The sequence below is a fragment of the Podospora pseudoanserina genome, chromosome 6 (genome assembly GCF_035222485.1).
Source record: "Podospora pseudoanserina strain CBS 124.78 chromosome 6, whole genome shotgun sequence".
Classification (NCBI taxonomy): Eukaryota; Fungi; Ascomycota; class Sordariomycetes; order Sordariales; family Podosporaceae; genus Podospora; species Podospora pseudoanserina.
Window position 1 is genome coordinate 2357603 of NC_085925.1, and position 14554 is coordinate 2372156.

Consider the following 14554-nt stretch of genomic DNA (forward strand, 5'->3'; position numbering starts at 1 on the left):
GTATTTGAAATGCCTATTGAGCGATCTGAAGAACCAGACAAAGACTGGTGATGGGAGCTTTTGAGGCGAGAGCCATATTGCAGGTGTAACTGAAATCGACATCTCGGCTTGGATCGAAGCTTTCGTCGGGTTAGTTCATCGAGTCCAGCATCACCCAAAAGTCTATACCTTTTCCTTTTCCCACCCGACGTGTGCAATTCAAAGCGATGTATATTGGAATACTCCCTGTCGACTCTTTCGCTTTGGCAGGGTGAAAGCTGAAGTCACGGATGTATTGCTTCTCACTGGCGTATAAAGAAATAATAAAGTCAGAAGTATTATTGTTACTGATGCCTGTGATGCAGTGCGGGAAACACGGCCAATCAGGCCTGACTGAACCGCTAAAGTACTCAGACAAACCAAAACCCTATGACAGAAAAAGAAACCACCGCCCTGTCCTTACCATCCAACACTGCCTCTCTCTGGTCAAAGGCCCCTGTCCTGATCATTCAAACTCGATCCATTGTGTCTCCTCCATAAACCTCTGCACTTGCAGATCCCCTTGCAAAGCTCTCTCCAACACCTCTTTAACTGACTCCTTGTCACCCTCGATCTTGAGTCCGTCAAGAGTCTTGGCCCGAGAGAGGGCCACATACACCTGCTTGTCCTCAAAAACGTTCTCGAGATTGATAACGACACGCTCCAGTGTCATGCCCTGCGCCTTGTGAATGGTAAGGGCATACCCAGCCATGAGTGGGATCTGTGCCCGCCAAACAGAAGAGTACGGGGCAGGATCCCCCACCTCGTTGACCAGGCATTCCGGAAGAATGGTGCGCTCAATCCCGTTCTGGAAGCGAACCACGGGCAACGCGATCATGCGGGGCTCCTCGGAGTTGAGGTTACGGCTTGCAAAAGTGCCGATTGCTTCTTTCTGAGTGTAGGTAAGTCCCGGTCTGCCTTCGAGCGTTCTCATCAAGGACCCAACACTGTGAGATTCGAAGTCGACAATGATGCCCTGGCTACCGTTGCAAAGACCCTCGCGCAGATTCAGATTGACGAGCAACAGAACTGACATGTCTTTCTTGAGCTTGAGAACCTTTTCAAACCGGTGATTGTCGTCTCCAAAGTTGATTACTCTGTGGTTCCTGTCATCCCCATTTTGTTCGAGGGCGTATTTATACTCCAGGTATCGATGGTTTTCTTGTATGTGGCGACCATCAGAACATTTGTACGAGAACTCTGGGTCTGGAAGCTTCTTAAAGGCCCTCTCATTTGTCTCGTAAACCTCTTCTCTTGTCGGCATCAAACGGACGGCGTCTTCGGTGCTGGACTCATGGTTCATTAGAATATCAATGTCGGCTTGGCTGAAGGCAATGCCGGTTCGGCACTTTTCCAGCAAAGCTCTGAATTCTTCGTCTCGTTGGCGGTGTATCGTCTTGAGGTGAACATAGTTGAAGTTGCACTTCTGCCATGCTGCGCTGGAGAATGCGAACTGATCCTCAAGTCTGAACTGGCTCTGGCAACAGGCTCGATTGGCGCAAGTCTTGGTCGTGCTGAGCTCAAAGCCACACGTAACACAGTGTTTGAACGGCTTTATCGGTGGAAGCTGGCAAAAGTCCCCCGTCACGATAAGTTGAATGCCCCCAAATGGTAACGATGCAGGGTCTGGCCCTGTGTGCCGGCCTTCTTCGGGGTCCCTTTTCCTAACGAACCTCAGCGCGCTATCCATTCTCTCAAAGAAGTTGCTCTCCACCATGCTGATCTCGTCGATAATAAGAGTGTGGACCCGACGGAGAGCTTTTCGAACTCTTTCATTGGCCTTTGTTACCCCGCATAGCTTGTCCAATGGCATCTTGTTAAAGTCCGGAGCCCAGCCCATGAAGGTCCAGGTGGTTGAGCCATTGATGGCCAAGGCGACAAGGCCAGTTGGGGCAATGACTTTGACCACTTTGCCTTGTGCCTTTAGTCGCCGCTTAATCTCGTGCAGAACAGTTGACTTGCCACAGCCAGCAGATCCGGTGTAGAAGATGTTTCTGCCTTGCTCCGCCAGTTTCACAACTGCTTCTTGTTCCCGGCACAGGGGAGGTCTTTCCTCCAGCATTGGCTCTGGTCCTGGGGTTGGCTCTTGCGGCTCTTGAGAATTGCTTGATAGCTGCTGGGGGGAGACTTCATTGGGAACTTGATGCGGCGGAACAGAAACATGAGAACCCACCACACTGTTGTACTCTCGTCTCCGGCGCTCCGCCTCGACCAACTCGTAAATGGGCCACTGTGTCCCGGACCTGGGGTCGAAGTCATCAAGGCTTTGTTTTAATTGTTGATATTTGCTGACACAGTCTTTGATGGCCTGGTTCCGACTTGGGTCGACGAAAGGATCTAGGTAAAGGTCGGGTTCCGGGAGAAAATCGTGTTGAACCAGCGGAAGAGGCTCATATGTCCGTGACTTTGGTTGCAGGACATGATCGAGCATTTTCCAGCCAGCTGCCAAGCGGGTGTACTCTCTCCTGTGCTCAGCTTCAAGAGTCAGAAGACGAATGACATGCTGAGAATCCAGGTCGGCATCCTCAATATTGTCGATCTGCCTGCGGATCCTCCGCCATTTCTCTGCCGCATTCGAAGCTTGTGGGGTAAGGGGACGATTCCATGGGTCAAATTCAACGGGTGCCGGTCGACCATTGCGTCCATGACTTGCATCGGGGCTGGCCCTTCTCTTCCTGCTCATTGTGATGCTTTGATGAATCTCGCGTGTCGCTTGGGCGTGTTTTGCTGTCGTTCGGATAGCGACCGTGGTCTGGCTGGAAAAAGAAAGTGTGCGGTTGGACAAGGGGAGAAATGACATTGTGGACTCCTATCAAATCGTATATGGGGTGCGAAAAGGTGTTAATTCTGTTGTTTTCACGAGGGTGAGTTGCCCAGTTGGCTGGAAAAGGCCGAACCCAGCGGCTCAGGTCTCACTCCCAAGATATTAATTCCTTAACAGTGGGCCTCATTGACTATTCTGTTAACTCCCAGTGAATTTCTTGTGGGGCATTGCACGTGAATGCTACCACGATTAGCGCCTTGGCATAACTTTATTTTAACGTCTCTCCAATATACATATAAGTATATATCGGGCAACTCTCTGATCCATTACCGGCACTATTTCCACCTCTTTAGACACACCCATCAGGAAGCATAATGGTCAGCGGGGGCCATTAGTGAACCACAGCGGAAACCTATATATATTATATTTATCTATGATCCTTAGAGTCGACGAAGTCTTTAGACCTAATAGGTATATTAAAGACATATATTCAATGGGATTCTGATTTGCAGCCGGTGCTAATTAGGATAGAAGCTTTCTTTTTAATTGCCCTTATTCCTTCTTTCACTTTCTTTTAAGTTCGGATGGGTTGATTTGTAATGATATGTTTTACCTGGTAATGGGATACCTTATCTTGGAGAAAACCCGCGAATTGCATCAGTTTCTATAAGAAATTTACTATAGAGTTTGCTTCTTCGGTATATATTCTCTTTAAGCAACGGTATTTCTATAATCCGGTTACACCGCCCATAAGGTGCTCGACTTTTCCTTTTGCTATATTGGGTATAAGAGGATTATCCTTCTTTAGTAACCAAAGAAGGATGTCTGAAGCTAAAAGGCTTAGCTAATCTCAACGAGTAGTAATAGAGGTACGTCCCGTTAGCTGGAGCTCAGAAGCATTAAACGACACTTAGGTAAAAGATTATAGGGTCTGGTTTCTTAAGTAAGGTCTTTATATTAAAAGAATAACCCTGAAGTCGTTCTGGCTAGCAGATATAGAGACTTCGAACAGCCGTTAGGCTAAAGGTTCTATTATTGGAAGGTTCATATTGGTAGTTCATCTTTCCCCCCTACATTACTAATATCATCACTCATTGCTCTATCCAGGGCTTCCGTCATGACCCTTCTCGGAGCTGCTCTTGAAAGATAGGTCCGTGTGACTCTCAGCAGTCCAGCTGAAGGAGCAACATAACCATCCTCACTACCCCAACCACACCAAGAGCAACCTGGAATAGAAACATGTCCAATGACCTGAAGGTGGTCAATTCGAGCAAATGTGAAGTTGCAAGCGTGCACAGACCATCTACGTGGGGGTGTTATGTTGTATGTGTAATTTTTGTAGGGGGGTGGATGTGTGGGGAGAAAAGGGGGATATATACTCGACTTTCTTCCCACCAAATTCCCAACTCTTCCCTCTTCTCTTTTCTCAGCTCTCGTCACAATACCTATCTTTGCGTTTTGCCGCCCTTTTTTTCTGTTCCATTTTTTCTTCTTTTTCGGAAAAGAATCCCGCGCTGCCTGCTCGTCCGCAATAACCCAGCCCAACTGACACAAGCGTTCTTCCGAACGCCCAGACTTGGTAAGTCGCTTCCGCATCCTTTCCCCTCTGTCATGTGAGCCATTTCTCCTGCAAGAACCTCTCGGTTCCGGGGAAGTTTTCCGTGATAAGCTGCTTTGTCTCACTGGGATCACATCGTTGAACTGTTGGCTTCGCCCGACCAGAACGATGCTGATCTCGTTCAAAGTTGGAAGGTGATGGCCACCCAGGAGCCGCACTTGTGTTGGATTCGTGTGTCTGGTTCCAAGAGACCTCAGTCGCCTCACACAACGCCCCTGATGATAGGGAAGTGGTTCCACGGTCTCGCCGCCTAGATATCCTAGTTGCCGGTGCCCGGAGGGCCAAGAAGAGGTTCAGATTTGGAGGGTGCGCTGTCAGGTGCAGAGTAATGATAGTGGAGTCACTTGCATGGCAGCTTGGAAACCGACTTACTCAGCCTTTATGCAGATTCGTAATTGATGACTGGGTGAGCAGAACCTCTTCGAGCATTTCCAATTTCGCCCGCCGACGTGCCGCGTACAAATGTCATCAGCACGTAGGTTTGTCTCCAATGTATCCTCCATCTGATAGACACCAAAGCTCCAGAACCGAGTACAGGATACGAAGAAGTAGCAGCGCCGGATATATCAGCACTCATCTTGAATCTGTTTTTGTGTCTTTTGGCTACTTCATCAAACCTCAAACCTCACAGTTACCACTTGCTGGACATATGCTGGGATAAATATCTATTCGTCTGCAGGCGTTTCTTGAGTATTGGCTCCATCGTTTATACATGCCACACCATAAAGCTGGGATGCTATACATGCGCCACGCTAAAACGGCCAAGATTAACATTGACGCTCCCGCAAAACGTTGCTACAAATTTGTGGGCTTCAGTTCATCTTGATCAGAATGTCAAGAGTGTCACCTGACAGCTTTTCATTGCGTATCAATGTCTCAGCTGAAAACACTTAGTTTCTGTTCAAACAAAGAGTTACATCCAACGGAGACTTCTCATCAATGCGTCCAAGCTGGGATCTACCTCCTATATCCTAAAATCTCCTTCACCAGTCCACCTGACCTGCCAACACTTTTTCAATTCCAACGCAAAATCGACCACGCGAAAATAACTATTCAATTGACTCCCTAAATATCATACATCTACCACCAAACCCACAACAACAAATCCCACATCAATCTACTATCTTACCTCCCCCCGACCCACAATAACCAATCTAATTCGACCTCTTCTTCGTCCCCCCAAGAACATCCTGCACGGTACCCCCAATAGCCCCCTTATCAGTAAACTGCTTCCCAATCATCCCCTCGCTATGCAGCGGTCCACCAATGTTTTGACCAATGCTCCCGATAACGCCGTCCTCTGCTCAATTCATCACCAGTCAGTTCTCCCCTTTCTATCTATCTTGCAGTGAAGCACTGACCGGTAAACTGCTTCCCAATTGCGCCCTCGGAATCAAAAACCTTGGGCTTGTCCTCACCCAACCCTGCTGTTGCGCCTGTGGTGACGGAGCCGACCTTTCCGCCGGTGGCCTTGGCGCCTGTGTGGGAGTTTTGGGGGACTTTGCCTGAGGAGCCGAGGCCGGAGGGGTTCATTTTTGGTTGATTGCGGGGGTTCAAGTGATGTTGTGTTGAGATGCAAATATGATTGAAAATTGGAGGGAAAAAAATCAATGCTGTGAAGGGGATGAAAGAATGTTATATAGGTATGTGGTGGCCATTGTTGCTACCTGTTGTTTGGGGTCCAAAAGTGGTGACATAATAGGGGTTGAGCTGGGTGGGTTGGTGTGGTGATGTCATCATGTCGATGCGCCATATGTCATTGTTTCCCCCTGGGCCGCCGCGCCGGAGATAAGCCCGGATAGATCCTGGGCGGGTTCAAAGAGGGATTAAAGGGTCGGGATGGATAGCGAGTTCTTTTCTGACATGGTGGCGTCAAATCTGGTTGAACTGTTGTCTTTTGCACAAGGGGGGGTTGGTGCAGAGATTAGGGCCTACAAATGTGCATTGTTAGGCAGGCATTACCAGTACATAGGCAACTTCCACAAAAGCCGCCTTAACCCCTTCCCTTCAGATACGTCCCGCTTATTCCCTCCTCACTCCCCCTCAGAAACTCCCTCCAACCCGGCCAGCTTCACCCCCCACTCCTCCGTCTCCTCCCTCTTCATAAACCTCCCCATCACCCTCACCGCCAACCCAGTCGTAACAAACGGATCCTCGCCCTTCTCCCTCTCAACCTTCTCGTCACTCACCTCCTCAAACCTTATCTCCCTCCCCGTCACCCTCCCCAGTATCTCCATCACCTTTTCCGGCGTTAACTCCTCCCCAACAATTTTTACCTCCATCCCCTTCAGCCTCCCCACCGGATCTTTAAACGACTCCACGGAAAACTTGGCAATATCCACAGTAGCAACAAAAGGCAGTTTCACTCCCCTTTTGAAAGGCATCCTCCAGACACCGGTTTTCTTTCAGCCCGGGGTACATCCCCACCTTTGGCTCAAGGAAATTCTCCATGAAGTTCGCGCCTCGCAGGATCGTCCAGCTGTCCCAGTCCCCAAGCTTGATTTCATTCTCGATGGCTTGCTTAGACTTGAGGCTGGCGACTATGACAGGGCTGCTGTCTCTGTCGACGTCGAAGTACTCTTTCAACGAGGACAGAGCGGCGGCGCTGGAGTAGACGATTTGTTTGATGCCGGCGGATATGGCGAGGGAGAGGATGTTTCTTACTTGGGTGAGTTCGTGGGTGGGGTTGGAGGGGTCGATGGTGAGGTTGAGGAAGAGGGCGGTGCAGGATTGGAGGGCGGAGGAGAGGGAGGGGAGGTCGTCCCATGACCCCTGGGTGAGGGTGACGCCGAGGAAGGAGAGGGTGGTTGTTGCGGGGGAGGTGAGAGAGCGGACTGTGGCGTGGACGGGGCCAAGGGGGGGATTGGGAGCGGAGGAGACCAGCGAGGTTCAGGCCCTGGGATCCGGTGGCAGAGGTGAGGAATATGGTTGGATCTTGGGGGTTGGTGGTGGTCATGTTGATTTTGGGGGGTTGGGTGAGAGTGTGGCTTAGACGAGAGAGGGGGATCATCTGGAAGTGAGACGGTGGTTAGTTGGCTGTCATGGCAGTCATGGTGGGCGGGGAAGGTCAACTTATACTCTTGTCATGTTCTTATCTTTGCGGCTTGCCGCCCTGGATGGCATGATGGCGGCATGAGATGGTACCTTCACACCCAGAGAGTGTCTTGCTTCGTTCAATTTGACGTTTCCAGTGTTTTTGCAACACCAACAGGCAGTCAATGCCGGACCGATATGAGGTAGCACTATGCTTACACCGTGAGTAGACGACATTCCATTAGCCAGTCACAAGTTCCGCAGCGGCGGAAATCCGCCAGTTCTGCTGATAACAGCATGAGGACTGATAAACGCCACCGCAGCTCGTTCTACACCTCTTCAACTCGACGCCAAGTGGACAGCTCCCCAACCTCTGGCATAACTGCGCCGTTCACCCCATCCCCACGACTGTGGCAGTAGAGTCTCTTTTTGCCCGTTTTGCCTGGACCATTTTAAGCCCCCGTGTTTTCGATATATTCCTCCCCTCGACGTTTGTACAGAGGCGCCTGCTTCTCTAGAGTCACGAGAAGGGTAAATGGGAGACCGAAGAGGTTAGCCCTGAGCTGTGCAGGCAGATGTGGAAGAATGCTAGGTCGCGCTCTCCTAGGAAGAGAAGCGCACCGAGGTCCGACGATGCCGCTGATGAAATACTAGTAATGGAAAGCCCTAGTCCACATGATAGCGGCTGCTTTGGAAGGAATACCCTGGAGAACGATGACTGTTATAATGACGAGTTCGTTTATGCTAAGCAATATCAGGGGGAGCGTTTGGGGCGGCTACGGAAGCGGAAGCGTAGCTCCGAGGAGCTTGGTGATGTTGAGAGCTCATTTGCTACAGCAGTCTAGGAGCTTGGCCACTAAGATATAAGCTCCGATCCATACTCATTTTGAGGACCAGCCTTGTCTGTCAAAGCTTTCAAATGTCAATCTCAATTGGAGTTTTCGCTGACAGTCCCTGTTCCTTCCTCCTCCTCTTTTGTAAACCCTGCACTTTGACCTCCAAGTTAAGTCTTCCAGGTTGAGGTCACTTTTATTCTCAAATGCCCGTTACCCCCTCTCGACTATCCGTTTAATTACCCTCTATTTTATATTTTTAAATAGTATAGTAAGGTGTCACGATTCAGAAGAAGCGGGGACGCCAGGACTAGTGGGACTGGAGCGGGCGGTCAAGTGGGGCCTCCGGGGCAGGAAATAGCACGGGCCAGAAGATCTAGGATTTGGAAGGTTGATCCATGGATCTAGAGATTCAGAGCTAGATCCAGAGGATCTAGGAAATAAGAGATAGATCCAGGTACGGAGGTACTTGGAGCCCTAGGTCTATATACGCGGAGGAACTGGCCGGTTAGATAGACAGTTCCGCAGTATACAATTCAAGTCACAGTTGTTTGTATCTAGACTATTGTGATTAAGACAAGCCACTTATTGTACACTGTTTAGCTGTACCTAACCAGGATTGTTCAGAAGTGCCTTCGACTAGTATCCCTTTCAGAGGTTCTAGAGAGAGGTTCGTCACATGTTATAAGAGGAGAAGGCCGGTTTAAGGAAGCTGAACATTACTTTAAACTTTACTTAAAGTCGCCCAGACTCTCCGAGTCTAACCGGCTCCTGATATTATCTAATTTAACTGACTTTAACTACGAACTTAAGTACCGGTACACTTAATATTATAGGGAGAATTTAGGGCCGAGGTCTAGCTCTTTTTTTTTCCCCTAGTTAGGTAATAACTTATAGAAAAAATATAAGCTTTTTTAAGTTATGAGCCTTCGAAAGGATACCGACGGATACTACTCTCCTTGGTCGAGATAGGGATGAGGTTAGGGTATAAAAAAGAAGCCCGTCATAATGTCGATCAACTTCTATACACATATAGAAGCCTGATCGCACCAGATATCGTCGATCGACTGAGACACGTCAGGGCGATTATAGTTACCGCGCGCGTTTCCAGTCTTGAGAATGCTGAGAAGCTCTAGGCGGATACTTTACACCAAAATACCTTCCTTAATTCTTTAGAGGAGGAGGTTTTACATGCGGCGTAATCTACATGTATATATCCTTGGGGCAATACAAGCTTGGAAATCGCAATGAAGGTAGATAATATCTGGAACGTGCTCAGAGGGTCTTTAGGAAAAATGGAAGGCAATTCTTGATACCAGGGGTTGGGACCTATTTACTTGATTTTATCGTTAAGGAGATAGATAATTTGAATGGGTGGAATTGCGGGATCTAAAATCCTCTACTTCTTTCATAGTTATGATAATGCCTTGGGTGAAAAGTCTCTATTACGAGGTTTCTCTTACCTGGGCTCGATGCCTAGAAAGAGAACGCGATAGACGGCGCGGCGCTTCGAAGACAAGGAGAAACTCGATCCCGTCAGGTAAATCACCGAGGGGTCACAACCCCTCCTCCTGAAGCCATCCGAGGGCATTGAGTGGCTCCTCATGGTTGACGAAGAAGTTCGTATTGACACCTGAGACAAGATCCGCGCCCGGATCTGTTTTCTCGGGGTGGAAAAGCGAGCCGCAGAATTCAGCGTCTTTAACGTAGGCAATCGGAAAGCCGGCTATCACCTTGCTCGCAGAGGTTTGCATAAAACCGAGTGGGACATGCGGAAAAGAAAAGTCAATTAATAAATCTGAATGGGAAATATAAGGTGAGCCAGACCGGGTACCCACCGGCGCATGCCTTGGAGATGGCGATAAGAGCGGCCGGATAGGAGCTCATTATTCCAAAGATTTCATCATCTTTCTTACGAAGCTTCTCCAGAAGGCGGGTTGCGAGGCGGCGCTCCCTGAAATCGCGATGGACGACGAGTTGGGTCACCGGCACACTTGTCGACCCTCGTGGGCCCACCGGCAGGCAAATGCATTACCAGCGAGGGTGTTGTTAACATGGATGCTAACCTAGGAGGACAAGGCACCGACGGGTAGGTAATCCCTCCGGAGCCGAAGCGGGCTCATCTTAACACGGGTACCTAAAGCTAGTGTTAGCTACTTGCAGCGTTTCTGACCGGGAGAGGGCAATGGAGCGGCAAATACCTCGCTTGCCTCCCTGGCAGCCGTCAGGTGTGTCCCAGATGCCATAATTTTCACTGAACAGTTGAGCCGCCTCAGTGAGCATTTCATCCGTGACATGATTCGGCCCAAACTCCTTGAAGATCTCAGTAGTGATCTCGGCTGCCCTCGTGAGGCGATGCTTGCTGGTCGTTTGTTTCTCAAACTGAACAGTGGGTCTCCGAGAATCCAGCGCGGAATCGCCAGTGAGGCTGATATTAGGATATTGTTAGGGACGAAATAAAAAGGTTACTCTAAAGCTGGCCAATGCTCCCACCAAATTCACTAGTATCCAAATAACATCAACCGCAAAACTTGATCGCAAAGCAACTTCGCCACATCCGGAAAGTTGTCACACCCCACATGCCTGAGAAGGAAAAAAAACTTCGGCAAGTATCGGCGGGGATTGCCCCAATTAAAGGTGTAAGAAACGGGGAGAAGGCTCGACTGCGTGCGGGCGATTGGACACTACCATAACTGCACAAAAATAAGCTGCATGGCAGATCAACCCTGTGGCTGCAGTGTCAATAATTTCATCCAGACTAATTTGATTTAGACCACATTCGGCGACCAAGGTACCAAGGAAGTGGCGCTGAAAATGGCGCTGAAAACAGCACAACTTCTCGCAAGCCAGATTACACCCTTCCACCTCGAACGCTAGTCCCCAATGTGGCGTTGCTTTTCAGAATCCTTTCTTCTCTTCCTAACGGCTAGGCTCGCCGTAGCTGGTCGAGACTGAATACGTGTCAGAAACCACCTAGGCCTTGGCCACGGAACAACGCTGGGGGGATCAAGGGGTTATCAAGAGGGATCAGGACGTACGATTCTTGGCATAATTCCGACAGAATCCATGGTCACAGGCCTCGATCCACTCCCACTCGTTGGTGATGGTACTCTTTTCCCATTTGGGGTTGGGCGACATGTTCTTGAACCACCCACTCGTGTTACGCCCTCCGCAGTTGCAACAGGTCCAGCCGGTGCCGCCGCTGCGGTAGTCTCAGTTGACAAGCACACAAACGGCATTGGATGGCCGCGGAGCAACGAAGGTGACATTGGAACACGCTGTCTCGCATCCCGTCTTAAGGTCGATCAAAGCTGACGGGCAGCAGTGCAAAGTCATGGATTGGTGGCCACAACCGTGGATATGTGGATGTCCGTGACACATGATGGGCTATGTGGGGGGAACGAGTAATGGCTAAGGAGCCACTTTGGGATGCTTGAGGATTGTTGCGGGTGCTGCGTTGGGGGGAGTTGCTGGCGTGCGCTTTACTGCGGAGAGAAGGGTAGAAGCTGCGAGAATTGAGAAGTGAGATTTGGCAAATGGACGAATCCCCAGTGCTCCCTCGTTTTCAGAGTTAGGTTGAAAAGAGACACCGGAAGTGGCTCCAAGTTCAACAGAATCCCACGGATTTTTGACCAGGCTGTGGTACAAGCTGGAATCTGGCTCCGGTGTCGTATTCACACCCATCAGGGCGGTGAGTCATCAATGAATAGAACAAGGCGCGGAAGCCATTAGGGCCTTGCCCAATTCGATCGCGGCATCCATGGCAACGCCACAGCGTGGAAAGACAGATCGTGATGCTTGGTTCGAAGCGCAGAAACTCCATTGACTGATGGGATGACAAAGGAAAATAGCCAATGAACTAGCGTCTCCGGACAGTCGAGCCGCTATCGTTGTCAATGCTAAGATATCTGGTTTGCCAAGTTTCTTCAACCATTCACAAACTGTCGTCGCCCATCGTGTGCCAAGATTCGTGAAAATGAATTTCTTATTGGACTCCTGGAATGTAAGGCGGGACCATATCTTTCGCGCGTGCAAGAGGTCAAGATCTGGCGAATTCTGATCAAGAGGATTAGGTGAGCGGGACTTGATCTCGGCCATTGATAGAAGACAAATAAGGTGAGGGAATCCTCCGTCAGTACCAGAGGCAGAGAGGCGACAGACCCAGGATGCGACCATCCATTCGCTTAGGGTTTATCACTGACCTTGCAACAGGATATTCTCTCGGTACTGGTCGAGCAGGGGTGATTTGCGTGCGAGAAAATTTACTGTCGGGGAGAGGTTGTGGAAGGCCAAGGAGGCGGTGGGGGTTGGGGTTGAGTGGGGGAGGGGGAGGTGGTGGTTGTGAAGGATGTGGAGCGAGCTCTTTTGTCTTTTTTTTTCTTTTTTCTTGTTTCTTTCCCAGAAAGGGACTGTGAGTGATGGGGTTGGCTAACGATGTGAGTGTATCTAGTTTTCGAGATGTGCTAGGTGAGGCGAAAGTGGAGGAGGTGGATTTGTTAGGCAAGATGGTGTTGAGTAGCTTTTGGGGGATTGATGAGACGAGGGGGCGGTTGATGGGTGTTGGGGGGGATTTGTGATGGGTTTTTTGATGAAATGGGCTTGGATAGGGGTGGGAGTGGTGTGGCATCTTTTTGTTTAGCTTGGATCTTTCGGTATCAAGCATTGTTCTTTTGTTTATAATGAGAGATAAATGTCGACTTTGCTGTGACTGGGGTGGTTAATGTGCAGAGCCAATTCCATCCTTCTCACAACTTAGCTTGCGGGCTTGCCTGCCCTGAGGCTTTTCTTTAAGAGTCTTACTTTGGCCATAGGTCAATTCAGACTCGGGATGAAAAATAACAAGATCGGTGGTAAGCTTGTACCTAGTGAAGTTTCCAGATAGGTCAGATAGGTATCCCATTGTTCAAGCCGAAAGCTCGGTATTACCTACATTGTCGGCAAGCTACTCATAAGTCTTATCGGTAGTCTTGCAATTGGAAATTGGTTCTTAGGGGGGGCAGTTTGATAGGATCTTATAGGCCCTATACAATTTCAAAATTTCGTCACTTATGTAGCATCAGAGGTTCTATTACCCAACCAGCTCCAGCCAGCTTTTTCCCTGACAGGTTTGAAAGCGTCATTTGTGCGCGGCCATCAGCGACGAGGTCGAGTTGCGGTCTGGGTGGGAGCGAGCAGAGGTCATCTGCGCTTCGACGCTGCCCCACTTCTCGATTACCGCGTGATATCAACCTGTTCACCTGTCTACGACAATAGCAACAACAATAGTGACGCGTGGTGGGTCGCGGAAACTGTGAGTACTCAGTCGTGTGTTCTAGATAATGGGTTTTCACTGGATGACGGGGATGTTCTGGACATTGAGGTATGGCTGACTGGATGAGATAGGATGACCAGACACTGGCGTGGACGAAAGACGGCGAAAACGAGGTCACTCTGCTGAAGTAGTTGACATCATTTGGGAGGCTTGCGTATCACGTAGGTGTCAGACTTTGTTTTCTTGGACTGATTACCCTGACTTGGTCACCAGAAGCGTCCTGTGATTCATTGTACGACAAATCATCATCTTATGACCGTAACAAAGATTCTCCTCCCATCCCAATATCCTTTGACTCACCTGTCCTTTAAGCCCACTCCCATTGGCTTGCTCTTCGTCCAAAGTCGATCAAATCTACGCGACTACAGGTTTGCTCTCTGTCGCCGCCCCACTTGTCAACAACTGCCTATCGTAGCAGTAAAGAAAGATAAAGAGAAAGATTTATAATAAATAAAGTTAGTTATGATCCGGGGAGAAATGGAATGATCTAGGTCTTGGCATTATGTTTATATATACGGAGGAACTAAATAGCTTCTAGATAGTTCCGCAGTATGCAATTACAGCTTATATTCACTATATCTTATATTTATATTAAGATATCTTATTGTACACTATTTAGCTACACTGATCAAATTGTTAGAAGTAGCCTTTAACCACTATCCCATTCAGAGGTTCTGTATAGGAGTTCGTCACGCCCTCCCCATCCGGCCCCATTTTCGTCCTTGTAGGTGAGCGAGGCTCTAAACTTGAATATGAGGGCATCGCGTAAAGTTGTCGTTTTTAGAGAATGGCGAGCGTAAGGTGAGTGTAGGGTGAGCGGTGGTAAGCTAAAGGTGCGCCGTTAGCTGCTCCCTCCAAGCCCGCCAATGAGAGCTCCCATGACGAGGTTGATAACACCTCCCCGTGTCGGCATTGGGTAGTTTGCGTACCTGCTGCCTTCCTTAGATGCAGTAGTCGTTTCTCAAGCTCCTTCTCCG

At 49.3% G+C, this 14554-nt stretch overlaps 3 protein-coding genes across 3 annotated transcripts; all 3 read right to left on the reverse strand.

Moving 5' to 3' along the window:
• Positions 1-484: 484 nt before the first annotated feature.
• QC764_600550 (uncharacterized protein) lies at positions 485-2818 on the reverse strand (the record flags this gene model as incomplete). Its single annotated transcript, XM_062948572.1, has 1 exon — positions 485-2818. The coding sequence occupies one exon, from the start codon at positions 2816-2818 to the stop codon at positions 485-487; it is 2334 nt and encodes a 777-aa protein (XP_062797703.1).
• Positions 2819-5339: 2521 nt separating this feature from the next.
• Positions 5340-6293, reverse strand: QC764_600540 (uncharacterized protein). The gene is made up of 2 exons (XM_062948571.1): positions 5762-6293; positions 5340-5700 (listed from the first exon to the last, which is right to left on the reverse strand). The coding sequence occupies exons 1-2, from the start codon at positions 5931-5933 to the stop codon at positions 5555-5557; spliced, it is 318 nt and encodes a 105-aa protein (XP_062797704.1). The 5' UTR covers positions 5934-6293; the 3' UTR covers positions 5340-5554.
• A 4892-nt stretch (positions 6294-11185) lies between these two features.
• QC764_0094940 (uncharacterized protein) lies at positions 11186-11404 on the reverse strand (the record flags this gene model as incomplete). Its single annotated transcript, XM_062940969.1, has 2 exons — positions 11186-11217; positions 11305-11404. The coding sequence occupies 2 exons, from the start codon at positions 11402-11404 to the stop codon at positions 11186-11188; spliced, it is 132 nt and encodes a 43-aa protein (XP_062797705.1).
• Positions 11405-14554: the final 3150 nt, after the last annotated feature.

Excerpts from the sequence above, each read along its gene's own strand:
- QC764_600540 (XM_062948571.1), bottom strand. The coding sequence starts at position 5,933 with ATGAACCCCTCCGGCCTCGGCTCCTCAGGCAAAGTCCCCCAAAACTCC. Across the intron at positions 5,701-5,761 it reads AATTGGGAAGCAGTTTACCG|AGGACGGCGTTATCGGGAGC; the intron begins GTCAGTGCTTCA and ends TGAATTGAGCAG.